General features: G+C 41.5%; 1 protein-coding gene across 1 annotated transcript in view; it reads right to left on the bottom strand.

Moving 5' to 3' along the window:
• Positions 1-21090, bottom strand: part of grm5b (glutamate receptor, metabotropic 5b) — a 65800-nt gene that overhangs the window by 44255 nt on the left and 455 nt on the right. Inside the window, exons 2-6 of the mRNA XM_047339686.1 lie at positions 20343-20568; positions 20122-20297; positions 19301-19415; positions 8553-8627; positions 7308-7482 (exon numbers count right to left, since the gene is read on the bottom strand). Coding sequence (XP_047195642.1) covers positions 7308-7482; positions 8553-8627; positions 19301-19415; positions 20122-20297; positions 20343-20568 — 767 coding nt within the window. The remainder of the gene's footprint in view (positions 1-7307; positions 7483-8552; positions 8628-19300; positions 19416-20121; positions 20298-20342; positions 20569-21090) is intronic.

Raw genomic sequence — 21090 nt, 5'->3', positions numbered from 1 at the left:
ACTGGTTCGAAAAATAAGTCAGTTTCTATAGAAGTCTATGAACAAATGAGCCTATACTTCTCACTCGAATTATGACGTCAGTAAACATTTTGACCAAGGAGTTTAAGGTCTCTATCGCTAGTTTCAAGTCTTTATCAATACACTACGATGGTCATTTTGTAAATCGTGGTCAGATTTAGACGATAAAGCCCAGTATTTATCGGGGCATGGACACCGTATGATTGACAGCTAACATGTCAAATAGGTGCAGGTTGCAGGGTTAGGTGCAGTGTCCTGGTGCTCCCAGTCAGACCCCTACCCCTCTTCTTCCAAATATGGTTACTTCTGGTTTCAAAGAACCAAGATGGCGCTGGACAAAATCCAAATCTGGAGGCTTCAAAAACCAATGGGTTGCCACACCTCACACATGCAGCATCACGTGTTTGCATAAAAGATTCACAAACTCATGTTTACACAAATAAGCATCTCCTCTGGCTCCCTCTCCCAATGCGTCAACACATTCAGTATTTTCCCTGTGTTTAATTACAACAGTCTTTTACTGCAAACCTATCAAAAGAGCAGGATTAATTTCCATCGATTCAACAATTAAATACCACAAAAGAGCTCTTATTTCAATAAAGGATCAATTAAAAAACATTACACAGAATGTCCACTCACAGGCTGGATTTGAAGCTATTTGTGTGCATGTACAGTGTGTGTCAGTGTGTATTTGTTCATAACCCTTGTTTGCAGATACAATCCAAAATGCAGATACAATCCAAAATGCAGCAGTGATTCTTAAATTATACTCTTAATGAATAAAGTCTTTTATTAGCATGATATATGAATGACACACACAAAAGAAATCTCTCCTCCCCTCACTCATGGTATTTTCCTCCTTTTCTCTCACTTTCCCTACTCTGCCTATACCATTTTCTGATCCCCCTCTCATACTCGTGCAGGTGTGCGATCCGCTCAGCGTCTCTTTCAAAGACATGACAAAGACGGTACAGGTCGCTCCGACGTTTTGCAACTTAACTGCTCTCTTTCAAATTTCGCACAATTTGAAACCCCAGGAAGGTGCCGTCTTAACAGCTGCGGTGTCTAGTGGGACACTAGGGGGGGTCTGACCTCTGTTAAACGATCTGTTCAGGGATCTCCGTTCTCAAACATCACACTCTTTACACTCTGACACAAGGCAAACAGCTGGATTCAGAGAGAGACACAGTGACAGATGGTGAGAGACGATGAGATTAAGTCACAGATGAGAGGTGGAAAAAAAGAGGGGGTACGGGAACAGAGAGACTGATAAGGAAGAAGAGTCTCAAAGGACAAGAGGGCACAGAGAGGTCGTAAAATATCAGCACAGACACGTTTAGGCTCTGATATGAAATTCAGTGAAATGACCATTAGCATTCTCAGTAGGCCCATCTTTAAACGGTGCTGAATGTAATGACTGTTGGGCATCAGAAAGCCAGTCACACACTCGTATTGAGATGCACCCACACATGCACAGAGCCATTCACATAAACACATGCGCATGCGCCGCATGTCACCCCAGCTGCTCGGCTGGATTCATCCAAATATGGTCGGAGATATTTCCATGGCAACAGCAGGCAGAAGGGGTGCAGACTTGTGCGGGATATATGAGAGAGAGAGAGAGAGAGAGAGAGAGAGAGAGAGAGAGAGAGAGAGAGAGAGAGAGAGAGAGAGAGAGAGAGAGAGAGAGAGAGAGAGAGAGAGAGAGAGAGAGACTCTGCTTTTTGACTTTTGATTCAAACTATTCTCTTTCAGTTCATTCAGCAGCACACACAGATTATATCTGCCTCTTATGACTACCACAGACATTTCTGCCGGGGTTACACATCGGCTGCCATGGAAATGCAACTATACACCGCTTCAACCGTGAGGCTTGCAAAAGTTGCATACATTGGTTCTGACCCGTTACGCAGGTGTCAACCTCGGAGCCAATCTGAAAAATGTGCATCTGGGGGCGACGGCTGATATTTTGGGTATTCCGGTGTAGACAGTAGATATATGAGCCAAGACTCCTTTTTCTGTTCACCGTGCACTACAGTCTGACAAGTTTCTTTTATCACGGGTCGAACGTTTCTCCACACATCACACAAAGGTCCAGATGACATTTTGGCTTATCTCTACTAACATCATAATGTAGACTATAGATTTGTCTGGTACAGTGTGTACACACACACACACACACACACACACACACACACACACACACACACACACACACACACACACACACACACACACACACACACACACACACACACACACACACACACACACACACACACACACACACACAATCTACAATCCTTCTGTAATATGTCATATAGAGGATTATGGATTTGTGAAGATGTTTTTAGACAAGTCAGACAGCATTTGTCCATATTTGCCTCAAGCCATTGAGGCATTGTCAAAATCTGTGTGTTGAGAGTAACATACTACAATATGTAGTTAATGGAGTAGCTTGCATGTATGGTTGTAAAACATGAAACACCAAAATATCAGGTGTTATAGGTACCACAGACCAGTGGACCAAAATTTAGACATACTGAATCAAACTAAACCACGGTTTGTATTTTTGGCAGTGTGAAAACACTTTTAAGGATTTTACAAACTTTTGGAGCAGTTGCAGGAAGCTGAGACAGCATTAAACAAAAGGAGAAGAAAAAGAAGTGAAAGCGTCTCGCAGGACTGCTTGGAGTCTTTGCCTCTGACAATATAATGTTTGATAGACGAGGACATTCATTTTGCTGGAAGTATATACACCTTAATAATATTACAGTGGCAACGCATTAAAAAAGTGAACTGGTTCATTGATTTTTTTCATTCAAACGGAAAGATCTCCACATGCACTTTATTTTTTAAAAAGTTAGCGAATACAATAACCAAATTGACAAAACGCCAACGTCAGACGTATGCCCATCTACAGACCAATCAATGTTAAAGGCCCCATATTTTACACCTTGCTGGGTTTAATTTGAGGTATTGGTATCCCTAAGATGATATATCTGTGGTTTAAGGTTGATAAACTGCTGCAATGTGTATTTCCATGTCCTCTCTTCTGTCTCTCTCTGGAGCTGCAGACAGAACAGGTGGTTTTCGCCTGCCTCTTGAGCCCCTCCTCTGATTGGCTGACTGCACTTTGAGTGACACGCGACCAGGCCTATCACCGGTCTCATTCTGGCGCATTTGACGATCTCTGGCTGTAAACACAGCTGAAAGTCACGTTGTTATGTTTAGATACCGCTATAGAAGACCAGCCACATATTTACAGTCGGTTACAACAGGATGTTTCTTAACTGTAAGTTACACCGTCCTCATGTTTGTTCAAGTTTTAGCACGACAGTCGGCCAATGTAGGAGTAACGTCCCGAGTTACAGTATGGAGTTTCACAACAGAGTTTCAATATGGAGTAACGAGTAACGTCTGCGTGCACAGCGACACGGCACGTCAGAAGAAATAAAGCGTAACCGCTGATCTCGAACAGTAATGTTCTTAGGAGAAATGTGCAAGGACACATTCTCTTCCTTGCATCCCTCCACGCTGCAGTGTTTCATCAGTGTTGTTTGTTGTGGTTAGCCTGTGGTAGCTAACAAGCTCATAGCTCAGCAACATGTCTGCTTGGTGTCGCGTTCAGTGTGGAGGGCTGGTGGTGGAGGTGGGGAGCAGGGGAGGTGGGTTCAGAGGCTGGACTGGTACCGGCTGGGTGGGGCTGAGAGACGAGTGAGAACCCATATGACTCATACGGGTGAGGAAGTACGAAACGAGACGTTTCAATAACATATTTCTGAGAATGGACCGAAAAGTCTGCGAAGTGACTGTTTTCATACTTTGAGAAAATGTATTTTACACAATATGGGCCCTTTAAGTATAAGGAGACACAGCCCACGTAGGGGATGACGACAGGACGTCAAACAAAAGTCATATACTTGTTGCCACATAGGAGCCCAACCTAGAAGAGTGAGAGTACAAGAGGTTTCTACTAATGTCTAAAGTTACCTACATTAACTGTCTATCAGGGCAAATTCAAACAGTACAAATTCAGTCTTCAGATCCAGAGAAGTTGCAGTATTTAATTCTGATCTGTTAAAGGTTCTCTACCCTCAGTAACTGAATAATCTGCTTCATCATCATCTGCATGCTCTCGTGGTAATGTAATTATCCTGGTGTTGAATGAGCGTCGGCCCAATCAGACTGATAAGAAGTTCCTATTGCAGACCACCAGTGAGTGGGGCACCCACCCGTGACCATTGCCAATTTAAAACTACGCTTCATTATGATACTGACACTAACAAGGGCAAATATTCAATTAACGGCCCTAATCAAAACAGACTGGCCAGAGACGCAGCAGTACAGGATGTGCAGCAAGAAAAACATCAATTTCAACAAGCCATTAGGTTTTATATTCAGCCGGAGAAAACTGTTTTCTTCACACAAGTGGACAGCCAAATGGTGTGAGAGCTTTAGTACAGTTAAATCCAATTTCACTTAGCTCAAGAAATTCTAATGTGACAAGTGACCATAAAGAATTAAGAGAGACTGGTAGGCCTATTAAGATAGTGTTGAATAATTTAATTTAACTGTTGGAACAAGTTAATTTGGCAGTTTTCTTCAGTAGTATTCTTGGATATCAGCAAAGACTAAATACTGAATATCACTTCATTTGGTCAAAAGTGAGAGTGGGAAACATTTTAGGCGCGAGAAGAAGAACAAACTGCACTGGCTGAGCCATATTTCACAAAAGTTTACCTTAACCTGAAGTATTTTTCCTTTTTTCATCATGTTTGGTCATTTCCAAGACCCCCAAGCTGTAATTTTACAGTTAACTGTTGGGAGGAGTTTGTTGGGCTCGTGTTTAACCTGCTGCTTCTTTTGACCAGATAGTAATGGGCTCAGTTTAATTTGAGAGAGGTAACCATTACCCCCCTGACCCCACTCTCTTACTTGGAGTCGCTCCTGTAAACCAATAGGAAAAAAGAAAATAAAGTAGTTCAGCAACAAGGATGAGATTCAAACCACAAACTGGGTTGATTCAGATGCAGAGAATCTTAGATGCACCATATAGCCAATGACAACTGACTATTTAATGTTGTAGTAACATACTGTTACTTGCACTGTTAGGCACACAATGATCTGTATGTGTTGTTAATAAGTTAGGATACAACTCATAAACTATATAAAGATAGACATATTTCTCAAAGACATATTTTGTCATTTAAGGTACTTTTGATAACCCTGACACTGCATTCTGATTGGCCGAGCGCATGTATCAGTGGGACCTCGATAACATGGCTCCACCCCATTCGCTACTGTGCAGACTCTCTGTTTTGGCCTATTTTCTGGATAGTGGGGGATGTGGAGATGTGACGTCAATCTTTACTCTATGATTCAACCAGTAAAGAACTAATTCCATTCTCATCTCCAGTGTATTTTATGAATGACATAATTGTGTGAATAGGCCACATACACAACATTAGAGCTTAGAGTATCACAGGGTTACAGTTTCTGAGAATTAGATTTCATGCTTCACTTTCATCCATTTCCACATACTCAGATCTGGAAGCTGCTACTGCTAACCAATGAGCAGCTCCCCTTTTCTCAAAGGCACATCTGCTATATTTGTTAGCGAAGAAGACAAGCACTGTTAGGAGCTTCTCCTTGATTTAGCAAGTTTGGTTGGTTTTCACTGTTTGGTCGTGAAAGTGCTGTTGTCATGAACGACATCACTTACGTTGATGAGTCCCAGACATCGCTGCTACAGAACACTGGTCGCCTTTATTCAAAGTTTATTAAAATTGAACATATTATATCTCCAAACTGACTGAAGTGTCAAGCTGATGAGATGAACAGTTCTCAAGATTTGCGAGCCCCAGACAGACAGAGAGACATTTGAACTGATGTCATGCATCAAAGCCTTTGTTCTATACAGATAATGGTCACAACTTATGACAGGATATCAAAGTTGTGACTGTAGTTGATCCAGGTTTGACTTTGTCAGGATAAGATTCCTCTCTGTTTTATGCCCCCTCTCTCTAATACAGGATAAACCCAGTCAACAGGAGGTACAGGGTATGGTTTAAGATGTTACCTCACTCTCAGCAGGACGATGACATTGATGATGATGATGACGGTGATGAGGATGATGAGTAAGATGAGTATGACGACAACAAAAATGATGCTGGCAGCGTTTTAGTTTCAGAGGAGACCACTGGAGGGAGAGTAGAACAAAATTGAATAGAATTATATTTGTGGCATTTTGATGGAAATCACACGACAAAGCCCCCACTCTATTCAATAGAATGTGTCCTCTGCACATTGGCTGGCATAGGTGCTAAAATTATTATTCATCTTATGTTAATTACAGTCGGCATGGCAACCAAAACTCAAGAGGCTTAGTAGCAACTTTAACACACACACATACACAGATGGAGATGGAGATAGAAATCCATTTGGAAGGTTATTTTTGCAAGTGAATTGTAGGAGGAATTCATCTAAGTGAGAACAGAAGCTTTATGTGAAAACCACCTCCAAAATTCAAAAGAGTGTGTTTCTGTGGCAAAAAGGGCAAAAAGTCTCCTGCTATAAAGAGTAGATTACAGTATGTTCTATTTTGGAAGAATTAAATACCAGTGTGTCTCTCTGTGTTTATGATTCAACGAACCAACATTTTAAACAGGCTGCACAAACATAACATTTCCACCCACAAGATGCTGAAGTTTCCTGGTTCAACATTTATTTGTTTAGCGTCTGAATTAATTATATTTTTGGCAAACACGTTATAAAAACAAAGCAGACTCATTAACCTCAAGTTAGAAACTGAACAGAATTACTAAGTTAAAAAAATTGCTTATGGCTCTGGTCATTTCAAGCCCTGCGTGGCTACAACTGAACTTTACAGTACATATATGGCTTTCTGCAGTTGTTTAGGAGCAGGCCATCCACTTAAAAATATACTTTTTCAAATAACATAAAAGAGAAATTAACGCATACGAGATAAACCATTATTCAAATATTGAATTGATGCCAAAACAATAAATGTCTGATTCTGTCAAATACAATTCAGTGAATTACTGTGATTGGTCAATTTAGCTTATCATTAACAAACAAAAAAAAAATGTTGCAAAACTTATCTAAAAACACTTTTTTTCAGTTTCTTTCAGGAAAACGTTTGAGGCACGACAGCGCCATCAGTCACAATCATGTTGGGGTGTGTGCAGAATAACATGAGAAGATGAGCAGCATTGTTTGTCAAAGACGAGGTTGAGTCAATTAATTAACGTAGTAGCTCCACTGACCTGCCGATGAGCAGGAACTCTCCCACCAGTCCCTGGCGTCTCATGGCCATGAGGATGTTGCGGACGGTCATGCCTTCACAGAAACATGCCACCACCCTGGCCTTGGGCAGGTGGGCCCTCAGTCTCTCCAGCAGCCGGTCGAAGCTCTGCTGTCCAGCATTGCTCCAGATTTTGCCTGGACAAAAGCCAAACACAAGCATGGTCTGTGACAATCTGATTGATTTGGACCGCTGTTTCTTCATCTGCTGAGGTTTTATCTGTCATTTTATTTTATATATGTGTGAGTGTGTGTTTCTGGATTGTAGTTTCTCTGTTGTCTAATCTCATTTTGCTCAAGTATCAGCCACCTGACAACCACAATATGAAATTCAAGTCTTCATTTTTAAATAATACGCCAAAAAACATGTCATCTTACAACCTGACCTTTACAATGAAATGTCTTAAAGTATTTTTCAGAATCACTCATGTTAGATAAAAGCGATGCTCAGATACCAGCATGGGAAATGCCTCCGATACTGTCGGAAATGCCAGGTTGGGCATCGGCGAGTGTGCAAATCTCTGTACCAATCTGATACCATGTCTTTAAAGTACATTACTTTCACCAAAATTAAACTGTAATATTCTTTTCCAGCAAATAACTTCTTCTGCTGCGCTGTACTGCCCCTGGTAAGTAATGTCTTGAGAGCATTGAAGAAGAAGTGATTTCTAGTAGTGTAGCGTTAGCCAGAGCTATCAGCAATTTGGCAATATTTCAAACTGGAGAGTTCCACAAGTAAAATGCTGCTGTGAAAGGGATGCAAGACTTCAGTTTTAATGGGTGGCACTACTGTCAATTTCATGAAGCTCTTCCATACAGGGTAAGAAGCATACAGCTGTTCAAGTTCTTGTGTTCTTTAAATGCACTGGTATCTGATTGGTGCTCGGGATTGCTATTGCAAATAATATATATGCATAATTGAGGGATCGGAATCTGGAAGGGAAAAACGGAACATCTCTAGAATAAGATGTAAGAGACAGTAAATGAGCAAACGCTTGACTGACAGCAGTGTTCCTCCTAATGCTGAGCAGCACTTAGCTGTGGACATGATGCTTCCAGCTGTACATTTAATGCTTATGTGTTTGAATTAACACTTCTACACCTACCCGAATAAGATCCACTTTTTTTTTTTCAATTAAAAGTCCCGTAGTTGTTTGGGATGGATTTTTGTTGAATTCACTGAGGATATTTCGATATGAGTCTCTTACCAGAATGAGCGATGCAGATGCCCTCCTTGGCTGCCATGTCCTTGAACGCTTCCATACCACTTTCACCGTAGTTGCCTGGAAATTCAAAGAGAGGGTAAAGGTGGGAGTGTTTTTAATCAGTTCAGTTTTGTGGTAGAAGTAGAAATAGCTACTAAGAACATGGATGGTGTATAGTTAGATTCTCCTCACTTGACTGTAATATTCTGATTTTCAGATACATGCCCACTGCAGTTACCCACCTGCTACTGTACTAATCATAAAAACTCTAATTTATGTCAAAAGGAAGCTTCTCCCCACTGTGGCACCCGTTTCTTCGCCAGAGAAAGTGGGTGACCTGGAATTTATGCTAATGAAGCGCTATACAGTCTCTGGCAAAGAATATGATAGGATTCCCCTCTTTATTTTCTCCTCCTCTCCCTTCTATCTTTCTCTTCTTGTTTGATGAAGAAAGAATCAAACATCTCCTTGTCACATCCTCCTTTTTCCGGTGTTTGTTTCTCTTTCCTCACTCAATGAGATTGATATGGCTTGTTTCCTCCTTTTTTTTACTGTGTGTGTTATCAATAACAGAAAGCAGCCTAATTAGACATCATTGATCTTTGCTCTACTGAGGTTGATAAAGAGAGGGAAGAAGAGGTCAAATGAGAAAAAATTAAGGAAAACGGTATAAAGGGATAGAGATGAGAGAAAAGAGGAGAAGAGATGGTGAATCACAGCAGGGGAAGAGGAGGGGGAGAAAAGAGACGCAACGTACAGAGAAAGCAGAAGAGGTTCCACAATCCCTGACCGCTGCGGCATCACAGTGTGTGTCTGTGTGTGTATAGACGGGCCAATGATGAGTGTGGTCGAGCAAAGTGTAAAGTCCTGTAATTAGTGTCTCAGTGAGAGGGGTGGGAGACAGATGGTACAGAGTGTCACACACACACACACACACACACCACACACACACACACACACACACACACACACCAACACACACACACACACACACACACACACACACACACACACACACACACACACACGATCGTACTGTTACCATCGTCAAAATCGATAAAGCTTGTAACCTACTTCACTCTGGTCTCAACAGGGATTTGTGTGCGAGACACCGCTCTCAAATGCTGTAAGCTTGTCATGTGTCTCTTCATCACTCCATTTCTGTCTCTGAATTTCTCAAACACACGTGCACTCTCTCTATGCAACTTAACATTACGGGCACACAATAATACACTTACGCTCGTATCCCTTTCCAAACAAAAACCCACCTACGCACACATATTCATCAGATACCGCTACAACCAAAGAGAAGACAGTATCTATCCAGTCTGTCTTCTCTTCCTCGCTGCTGCAGCACAACACTAACTGGATTTCCTACTTGATTTCCTAATCTCTTGACAAATTAGAGGAATATTGATGATCATTAAGGGATTTAATGCTGTTCTGATGATGGGTAAAAAAACTAAAACCAGAAAATAACAAGTGAGACACTCTGGATTAATAGCTAGTTATTGCTAAATTCAAAGTCAAACCACAGAAATTTGAGTTGTTGGAGTTCAGTTCTGCACTGCCTCAATCAAGCATTTGATCGACTCACATAACCCTCCCTGTTGTCTCCTGGTGTCACCTCTCTGATTTTAGTTTTCCATTGGACTTGACTTCTCCCAGAACAAACACAGGCCAAACCCTCCAAATCATAGACTGTGTTTAAAGATGGACGACACGTCACCACTTCCTCCCACTACTCAGAAATTAAGCTAAAATAACCCAGATATGAACACTGCCATCTTGTGCCAATAAAGTAATTTGGAGCCAGAGTCTGCGTAGTAGTGATCGAGGAATGGAGCTTGTGTATCGAGGTTCCCCCCGATACACAAGCTCAACCAATCGCTAGTCAGTCTCAGCTGTCAATCATGGTGTTTTACCCAATTTTTTTGCATCAATTTGCAAATAAAAACCAAGCTTACCAGAAAAATTAACACTTGAATAAACATCAGTGGGAAAACAACTAAATCACCTAAAATGATAGAAACCATCTTTGAGAAACATTTTTTTCATGAGTACTTTTTACGTACAGCGGTGGAGAGGTCAGCACTTTTGCCTCACAGCTAGGGTTCCCAGTTAAAAAAAATCGGAATCTACCTATGTTGCGTTTACATGTTCCTTCCCACAGTCCAAGTACATGCATATCCATCGATGTGAATGTGAGTGTTTGTCTGTGTCTCTGTATGTTGGCCCTGCAATGTGCTTGATCAACTCCAGCCCCACTCTCTCAAAAAGATATACGGAATGGATATATTGTATATTGGCTGGAATTTGGTCCATGTCCCTTCAACAAACATGGAGGAGGCAGCCACCAGGGTTTGATCAGGGCGCTTTGGCTTCACTTTTGGAAAGAAGCCATGCCGTCTACCTTTATAGACGCTGTCACTTACACATAACTATAGCAATAAGCTCCCGCAGATGACAATCCAGTTCTACAGTAAACCATCTTCCTCAAACTCTCTTCACTCATTTAGTAACTTCCTTTGTTTCTTTACCTCCTATTGAAACAAACAACACAACTGGGACCTCCACACGTTTTTTTTTTTACCTTTTGTTGCTCTCCCTTTAATCACAATTTTTGAATGTATAATTTCATTGATAAAACAAATAGAACAAAAACAGCTTAGACTAAAAATTTTCGAACGATATGAAAATTGAAAAGGACAGAAACCTTATCGCTGAGTGCCCCTCTTGCACTTCTACCCTCTATTCTTTGATCTCTCCTCATCTTCTTGTTATCCATCTGATGTATTACAATAAATTACAATATTCAATCAAATGCATAACTGAAGTGTCTTAGCAGCAAAACAGGCAGTAAAAATACACAGAAAGCAGGTGGTTCTGTGTTGCTTCTCCTCTCGTTTCCTTCCCTCCCTCCCCCTCTCACCCTTCTTCCATTACTCCTTTCTTCTCAATTACCATCCTCATCGTCCTGTCACTTTTATCAGGTCTATTACATGCAATTACACCTTCCCCCTCTCTCCCTTCCTCGTCTGCTTCCTCTTTTCATGCGTCATCCCTTCCTTTCACGGCTTCACCCAGAGAAAAAAACAACACACAGTTAAGTTTTAAACATGATGAGGAAAAAGGGTACCTCCTTCCCTCTCCTCCTCTTTCCCTTAATCCCTCTCTCTTTATCTTGTCATCTCTCCATTTATCCTCAATCCTGACCAATGCCAACACTACTCTATCTGACATCTTGAGTGTTGCAACAATAAAGCACAGTAAAACCATGGGGCAGTATGGTTCACTGACATTTGTACTGTTGACAAAGTTCAACAACATAACAGCGGAAAATATATGGACACAAACTTCCAACCTTTTCTTATTAGAACTGTCTGAGTATCAATCTTTTTGAACCCACTAAATCTGCACTGACTAAAGTGGAACATCTTCTGCTGGCTATGGATTCTGAATCGACCTCTGTGCTTCTCTTACTTGATCTCACTGCAGTTTTTGGTATCATAGTTGATTTTATACTACTTGACTTGACAGGCCTGGCTTTCACTTGGATAAAGTCAAACTTTATCACCCAAAAAAACATTTTGAATCAAATATTTGGGGATTTGAAATATGGAGTACCCCAGGGCTCGATTCTCGGCCTGTTACAGCTTTCATGGAATCAATTTCACTCATTCGTGTCACCGATATTTGACCTTTGTAACATCTATGTTCCATCACTAAAAAAACTGTACAGTCCCCTCAACTCAACTTGCGGATTTGAAGCCAGAGTCTGCGCAATAGTGAGGTATCACACCGACTAATTATGTTCAACTAATTACGAGTCAGTCTCAGCTGTAAAGCGCCATAACATTAATCTTCATCTTTGAGAGGAAGTATTTGACTTTTTATTAAAGCCTATGTCATGTCCACGAACATGGAGGAGGAAATATCTATGACCTGTACTGCAGCCAGCCACCAGGTGGAAATCCCTTTAGCTTCCTCCCTTTTGGGCAGCTGTTATTTCATCTATCTTTATATACAGTCTATGGTCCAGGTTGTCTCCTTCTCCCATTCCCTATCTTTTCCTCCCTGCCCTGTCTTTTCACTCAGGCTTTCTGTAGAGGACCATCAGCCGTCCTGAGACCTTTCACTATCCCCCTGACTGCCGATGGCTCATTCCAGAGGTTTTTTATCTAGATCTTCATCCTGCAGGAGTCCCAGCCTCCTCCTTGTCCATCTTTCTCCCTTGTGATCATGATATCCTCCTTCTCTCTGTCTCTTAGTGTGTAATTCTTTCCCCTGGATGTTTTGGTATATCGCTGCATGATACATTTTCTCATTTCTATCCCTGGAAGCCATACCGCAGGAATCTAATGTCTGTTAGTAGCTCAGTCCAAACCATTAATTGAGTTTTTTAAAACTGAAAGACCATAAGGGATCACTTAACATTAGGACTTTTAGACTCTGTCTTTTTAAAAATAAGCAGTTGAATATATTTTCATATTTTCTTATTATACGTCCGTGTCTATCGTCTCCTGCTTTTTGCAGTGAAAATAGCTCCAGGCTACAGACATGATGCTTATTTGCAGTTTTATGGCCATAACCATGGTTCTCTCCGCAGGCGTACTTTCCCCCCCGAGCTCCACTTGTGCTGTGCTTTTATTCTATACTGGGGAAACTCTGAATCTAAAAATAAACTATGTTTGTGCCCAGAAATCTTACTTTCTGAACTTCAAACAATCAAATAGAAATTCTACTACACAGTCACTTTCTACAACCCATGTCTGCAACCAGTATTTTTCAGACATCGGTTTATATTAATAGAAGAATAGAAGAAAAGAGGTGCAATGGTTGATGGAAGAAAAAAAGTAATTAGCAGATTAGTAATCGTGCAACGTAGGGCTGTCACATTCTTTTGAACTGAAATTACCAGTTTCAAATCAAAATATACAGTCCAGAAGAGCACCTGAAGTCGCTTGCCTCGTGATCCAGGCATTGACCACAGTTTGACCAATTGCATGTCCTCTTGACCTATCAATAAAGTAATAAGCAAGTAATGTAACATTGTCTTCCTAGAAAAATGCAGGAAGCTAGCAAGTAAAACCCCTGTGAGCAGACAATCACAACACCAATGCATTGGTGTGTGGAAGTGTTTTATGTTCTACATCAGTGGTCACCAACCTTTTCGAGCCCAAGATCACTTTTTAATTCCAAATGTAAACCGAGGTCTACCACCCTGATATCTTCTAAAAAACCACTTAGGAGGGTCATATTTATTATTTTTTGCAATTTCCGTTAAAGGCTGAATCTATGGGCATAAATATATATTATATATATTAATATCAATGCATATTAACAGCATCTGTTCAATGCACAATATTTAGCTTCTCAGTTCAACGATATGTTTTGCAGAGGAGCTGCTACTGCAGCACAATGTTTTTACATATAGGCGTTGCCTTGAATATGGCCATAAATATGAATATTTCCTTGCATAAAAGTAGTCCTGTGTACTCAAATAAATACCGGTACTATACAGTATGAAGCCGTGCATCTTCCACTCCAGCTAATATTTCACGATAAAAAACACTTTTTAAACAAAAGAATGGATTTGGTCAACAGAAACACTGGAGTGCTTTTATTTTGAAACACATACAGAAAGTGTTGCAACCATTTATGTTTGTGACATAAATTCATCAGATAAACATTAAAGCTGTGAAACAAAATATTTATCTGTCTATGTCACAAACGTATTTCTAACACTTCCCGAACCCATTTCAAAGTAAAAGCACTCTACCTGAACAAAGGTAAGGCTGTTTGTCGACTTTGTACCATGCAACAGCCAGAGGGCCCTCTCACACACACACACAAAGTGTCAGTTCTGAACCTTCACTTCCCGTTCACTTCCAATCTGTGTGAGCACGGAGGAACATTTGCTTCCTTTGGAAAAGTGTAGCATGGCTTGCGTAGAGCTCAACTTTGGTGAACCCTCTGTTCCCTTCGCATTTGCGTATGTGTGACTGTGCACCACAGACCGAGCCGAGCACCGGCAAGTGTTCAACCTTGTTTGACTGCACGTACGCTAGTTTCATGTCAAATTTGTTCAAGCTTGATATTTGGAAAACTTGACAGCTCTAGTGCACCGAGAGTCCCGACATTTCCCTTGACTTTAATGTTTATAATTTAAAATCCCATTCAGTCCACAGCTGAGTTGTAAGATTAAAGGAAATGTTCCACTCTTTGAAATGCTGCCATACACACACAATCAAACTCACAAATATAAATCCTTTGCAGAGTAAATTATATAACAAACAATGGCACTGCACCAACTGCCAGACGGTACCAACCTGTTTTACTATGGCACAGCTCAGACAACCCCCCCCCATCTAACTTAACAAAAGTCAATAAACTGATTCCTGGAACATGACTTCTGAAAACTGAGCCCGCGCCAGTTTGATCTGATGAAGTCCTGTGACCCAGACCCATTAAACAACAGAGGAGCTCTGGTTTAATGGAGCTCTACCAGAAACTGGCCCATGAACCCTCTTAATGAATCTTCACCCTGATGCAACACTGCCAGAGATGATGCCAAATTCTGTCATCCTCCTCTCCCTCATTCATTATTCCTCTCTCCACACTAACCCTCCCAACACATCCCACTTTCACTTCCTCAATCTCGCTACCACAGTTAAATAAGCAAAGAGCATGTCAGGTTAGAGAAAGAGAGAGAGGGGGGTGATGAACTAAAAAGAGGGATGATGGGAAAAGAAAGGGATGAAACAGATAATGGAAGAGGGAGAGAATCAGTGGTGTCAGGATCCAAACAGCCAAGACAAACAAAAGAGAGAAATGAGAGTGAGAGTAGAGAGGTGGAGAGAAGGTTGACATCTTGATTTATTGACAGATTGATCCGTTTCTGTTGGTGCCACCTGTCAAATTTCATGTCAATAAAACCAATGAGCTGAAGTGAACTAAGCTGAGTGACACAGAGAGAAATGAGAGAGGGAGGCGAAGAAAGAGAGAAGAGACACAAAATAGAGGAGGATGATGATCATCACTATTCCCTTTAGTGTCATGTGCTACGACCGCAGCACATTATGCACACGCTATGAGGTATACTACATGCAAGCAACATTTGAAGTTGATGATGGGGGGGAGGAAAATGCTGATGTGGAGCAATGGACAGCTCCATCTTTTCCCTTTACAGTGCCTGGTGAAACAGAGGAGCACTGTTAACTCAGGCCGGTCTCCCTGGGGTGCTCTACAAAGCCTTTATTCTATGATCTGTAAGACTGCTTCTCCTCTGCCTGTTGGAGCACAGACATCAATGTGTTGGAATAGCACTATTCCCCCTATGGCTGATAAATCCCATAGATGTCAGCTGTATGAGTATGACTATGAAGTCTGTCGTAATTTGTAATTTGCATTTACACACATTTGCATACACTGTTGATCATCTTACCTCTGGTGTGCTACAATTAATCTTATACTACCACTATATGTACCAACTATAATGGCTCATTTTATACATTTAAATTAGCCTTGGTAAAAAGTACATTTACCACCCTGGTGTACTATGCCTCTGTCAACCAGTGCATATAGTCGAGCAACAACTTTGTCACTGTGACATTTGATCTCAGCAAATTTTTCAGTCCAAGTGACAACTGGTCAAAATATGAAGGCTTTAATGTTTGATCTTGGAACACCAATATTTAATCAGTTCATCTGTGAGTCCAAGTGAACATTTGTATAAAATCTGAAAAAGTCTCTCACGGTGTTTTTGAGATTTTACATTCACAATGCAAAAAATGTGGTTTGTGAGGTCACCTTGACCTTAACTATTGACCTTGGGCCACCAAAGATATTGCATTCACAGGCAAAAACGTGTATTGTCCGGTTATGACGGCCATGACCTTTGACCACCGAACTCTAATCAGGTTAGTTTTGTCCAGCGTTTTCCTCCAAATTTGAAGAAAGTCCTCAAGGTATTCTTGAGATATCGTGTTCAGAAGAATGGGACGGGCAGATGGACAACCCAAATCGCTTGTGGTGGGAGGCATAAAAAAAAGCACAGTCATGAGCCTGACTGAGACAGTGTTTCTCTCAGGTTTGCAAACATTGCTATTATCTAATGTTTGAGGACTGGATTTTGACGTAATCTCATAACCAGCTGCTCCCATTAAAACATGCGTGACAGCAGGACCCTGTTGTTTTGTATGACTGAGCTCAAGAGTTTCTATATGTCCATCTCACACCCTAGAGGAGCACTGGACTGTGCATCGGTTTTCAGCACTGCAGCCACAACTGGAAAGAGATACTGTCAAACCCAGAGGGCATGTAATCCCCCGATGAGAGAGTATAGTCTCTCATCGGGTATACTCCCCTCAAATATTATTTCATTATTTCACTGTAATTACTCTGTGATATTACATGTATTATTCAGCTTCTTGCATATCAGTTTCCATAATCTCTTGCCTCGAGATGCAAAATGTTAATGCAGAGAATTAATGAGTCGCTGTAAACTTAAGCCCCCTCGACCATCTTTCTCCGAATCTGCAGCTCCTGTATACTCTTATCTATCGCTAGCACTACACACACACACACTTGTACTCTGTCTTCTGTGGTTTTCTGGCACTGTAATCATTGCTTTCCCCATTCTCTCTTCCTCCCACGTCCCTCACACCCATTTTTCTTCCTCATATTTTCTCAATAAACCCTTTATTTCCTCCGTTCCTGCTTCGTAGTCCTCCCCGCCTTCCCCTCACTCTCTCTGCCTCTCTGATGTCTTTCCTATCCCTTGCCTCTGCTCTTCATCACTCCCTCTCTCTCTCTGTTCCTCTCGCTTTTCTCCCATCCCTTCCTAATTCTTTCCTTCTCCTCTCTGCCGCCTCCTCCCCCGCCCTCTCTCCCTCTCTGGCTCTCAGTGTCTGAGAGCGATTGTGTTGTCGGAGGCAGCGGCCGACCTTGAGGACCAGTTCCAAGGTCAAACACACCTGTCTGAGCAAATAAAAAGACCAATGCTTTCCTGACAAACACACACACAGTGGTACACACACTGACAAGAACTGTCGTAAACACTAATGCCTGCACTTACACACCCTCCCTGTCTTACTGCTAAGATTAATAGCAGCACAACAGCAAGGCCACATACACACACACACATATATATTAGATATATGGAGGTCAGTCTCATGAGAAGGCAAAAGTAAATGTCATACAGAAGACAAATGTTGTTTCTGACACTATAATGTTAAAGATATGCAGGGTGATTTTTCTGTAAATCAACATCTAAACAAATGTAGACAGATTGCAAATATGGTTTAATACATATGTGAAGAAATGTTGTTAGCAGAGTTTAGTTTGTTTTATTTCAAATCTCTCATGATGTAGTGTGTTTACAGGATTAAATCAATTTGAATCAATTGCTTCAAATATTCTATATTATTCTACATTTAAATTACTTAATCAGACATATTTATGACATTAAATTAAATAATTTGCTGTTTTTTTTACTCATTTTCAAAATTTTAATTATTTTGAATGCTGCACACGTTTCCATTTTTGTGTGGCACATTTTATAACTTTGAAGTCAACAACTGCATCACATTACGTTTGTTCTTCCTCATCACAAATTCCATACACCCACGTCTAATTTATTCTCTACATTCATTAGCAAACATCTAGTGCACACACACATACATGAACACCTCTAACACCTCTCACACACTCGCACACTTCATCAATTCAAATGCTGTCCTCAGGCAATGCCAAAGGCATGTGTGTGTTGGAGGTGTTCATGTTCAAGTGTGTTAGAGGTGTTCATGTTCGTGTGTGTGTGTGTGTGTGTGTGTGTGTGTGTGTGTGTGTGTGTGTGTGTGTGTGTGTGTGTGTGTGTGTGTGTGTGTGTGTGTGTGTGTGTGTGTTTATCGCTCTTTATCACACACCAGGTTCAACAAGAAAAACACACAGTCAGTGCATTGTCCTCCACTTCCTGTCGCTGTCACACTGTTTACTGCGGAGGCACCAGTAAACCAAGTGACTCAACCTGTGAACGAGTGAGTGAGTAAACCTTCATACAGCTTTTCCTTGCCTCTATCATTGTAAAGATACTGGCTCATATTGTTTTGAGTTATAAGATACTTAAGGATGATGACACACAATGCTTCATCTTCCTTTGATCATGATCTGTGGCACAATGTCTGCTTTTCCCCAGACACTTATTTCTGGCACCGTGGCAACCACCTGTTCTCCCCATTTGCTCCTCTGTCCTCCAGCCGTTACCTGCTGACCTTCTCTGCCGTTTTATGGAACTTCCACCTCATCAACTTCTTGGCATCCCGCTAGTTTCAACCGAAATTACTGTGATTTATTTTATATCTCCTATCCTTCCATGAGCTGAAATCTCATCTCTTTTGAAAGCACCTCCCTCTCTGCTACAGTGCAGCACATACCCCTCTCCCTAAACTCCCTCTTTCTTCTTGTCCTTGCACTGAAAAAGCTTTTCTGAAAAAGTTCATTTTTTTGTGAAGCAGCGACAGTTTTCTTTTACAACTGGACTTGTGAGAGCAATCAAGGACTTTCTACATATAGTGCTGCTACAGATAAAATAGGTGGACAAGATATCAGTAAAACACATATGAGGAGCAAAGCACATAGCACCAAGACAGAGAGAGGAAGAGAGAACAAAACAAAAAGAGGAGAGTTGGTGCAGGCATGTCTGAGCTGAGAAGAGAAGTTCAAAAGACAGACTGTGTGGGTAGTTGTACCTTCGGTGTGAATAGCAGACACGTAGCTCCAGTTGTATCTCTTGACAATGTCCACCATGGCTCTTGCCTGCTGGGCATCTGAAGGCACCACCCGCATAAAGTACTTATAGAGGCTCTGAGACAATGGAAGTCAAATCAATGAAAAGTTGAGTTGTCAGGATCTCTAATATCATTCATTATAAATCAGTTACTAGGAAGCACTGGGTCATTTTATATAGTTACAATTAAATTCAGGTTGCAGCAATATAATCTCTCTCTAACGAACTCCCTAAAGGCTCATTCATGCTCAACATTATAAGTATATATATGTACAGGGTAAGGGTATCCATAAGCTTTCAGGTCTTCTGAAAGCTTATGGATACGGACATACAAAACAAAGCAGTACCACCGGAAATCCTAGGGGGCAGTGTAGGTAGCTAGTGTTTGTGGCCGTTAGTGTTTTTTTTTACAAACGGAAAATGGGCTTAAGAGTTGGTGGGAGACTACAGGTATCTATACGATGTTACTTTGCCTTGACAAAGGGAGGAACAGACACTTTTTCCTCTTTAGAGGAACATTATCACAACCTCCTCCACCGTCGCCATGTTTTCTTGTTTTCTGAAAATCTCCACTCTGCACTCCCCTCTGCTGGAGGTACTGCTTAACAACCATGGCAACGTAAAAGACGCAGGGAAATACATGGGGAGTGACGGTTGCATCGTTTGGAACAGACGCATCTCTTTTCATACTTAAAGGCAGCACAAATGAGCCTTAATATGCATGTGCCTACATCTGCACTGCCAGTAACTAGTAGTAATTTGGATTGAAAGACATGGTCTCACCTTGTCACTGAGGTCCATACTGGTGGCAGAGTAGGCAATCTGTGGTATGTTGAACAGCTGTAGAAGGTTCTGAACCTGGATGGCCACTGAGCTCGACCCCGGTCCAATCAGCCCCACTATAGGCTTCTTCCCCCGCATCGGAGTGGCAGAGGGGTCAGCGCACTTCATTGTCGGTCCTCCGCCACCTCCCCCTCCCCCTCCTCCCCAAGAGCCTCCTCCACCCCACTCCTCCGCCTCATCGGAGGAGACAAGCGAATCCCGTATGAACTCGATGCTCTGCTCCAGAGCCACGGCCGAGTGCCAACACGAGTCCCGGATCTCACAGCCAAGGGTGATGTTGGGAAGGATGTGCGGGTCGCTGTTGATGCGGTCCAGCGTGTGCATCATGGCTTCCACCCTCTGGATCCCGTACTGCTCTCGCACTGCACCACACTTGCGCTCGTGTACCTGCGCAGACAAGACGGAATCAAACAAAATAAAATTGCAATAACATTTAGGTAACAATGTTGTCTTTATGCTGACAGTACTGTTAATGGCATTTATTACTCAGACAAAAACATTAAGACACTTTTTAAAAATTTGAATGCATGGCTGCATCACTGTTGGACTAGAATTGGTTTTATGTTCACGTGGCTGCCATGTTCAAAGAGTGGTTTTCTTCCCGTTTGCAATTATCCATAATGAGATGGAAAAACGCTTAAAAGCCAGTGGGGTCAGCTAATGGAGGCTGGATGTCCATGGACTCACACAGAGGTACTCATACTACAAATTGGCTCCTAATAAGCAGAGCAACATTATGACTCTGCACAAAACATTGCAAATTGGGCCAAAAATTATCTCCAGTAATGATCCTAACCATCATTTTATACATTTTCTGTCTCAACTCTAAGGAAATTTTTAAAAGAGCTTTTCTCAAACCCAGGTGTGATGACACGTGAAGGTCAGTGAATCAGAAAATGTACTGTCACA

The sequence above is a fragment of the Hippoglossus stenolepis genome, chromosome 4, assembly GCF_022539355.2.
Source record: "Hippoglossus stenolepis isolate QCI-W04-F060 chromosome 4, HSTE1.2, whole genome shotgun sequence".
Classification (NCBI taxonomy): Eukaryota; Metazoa; Chordata; class Actinopteri; order Pleuronectiformes; family Pleuronectidae; genus Hippoglossus; species Hippoglossus stenolepis.
This window is presented reverse-complemented; position numbering and strand designations above follow the sequence as displayed.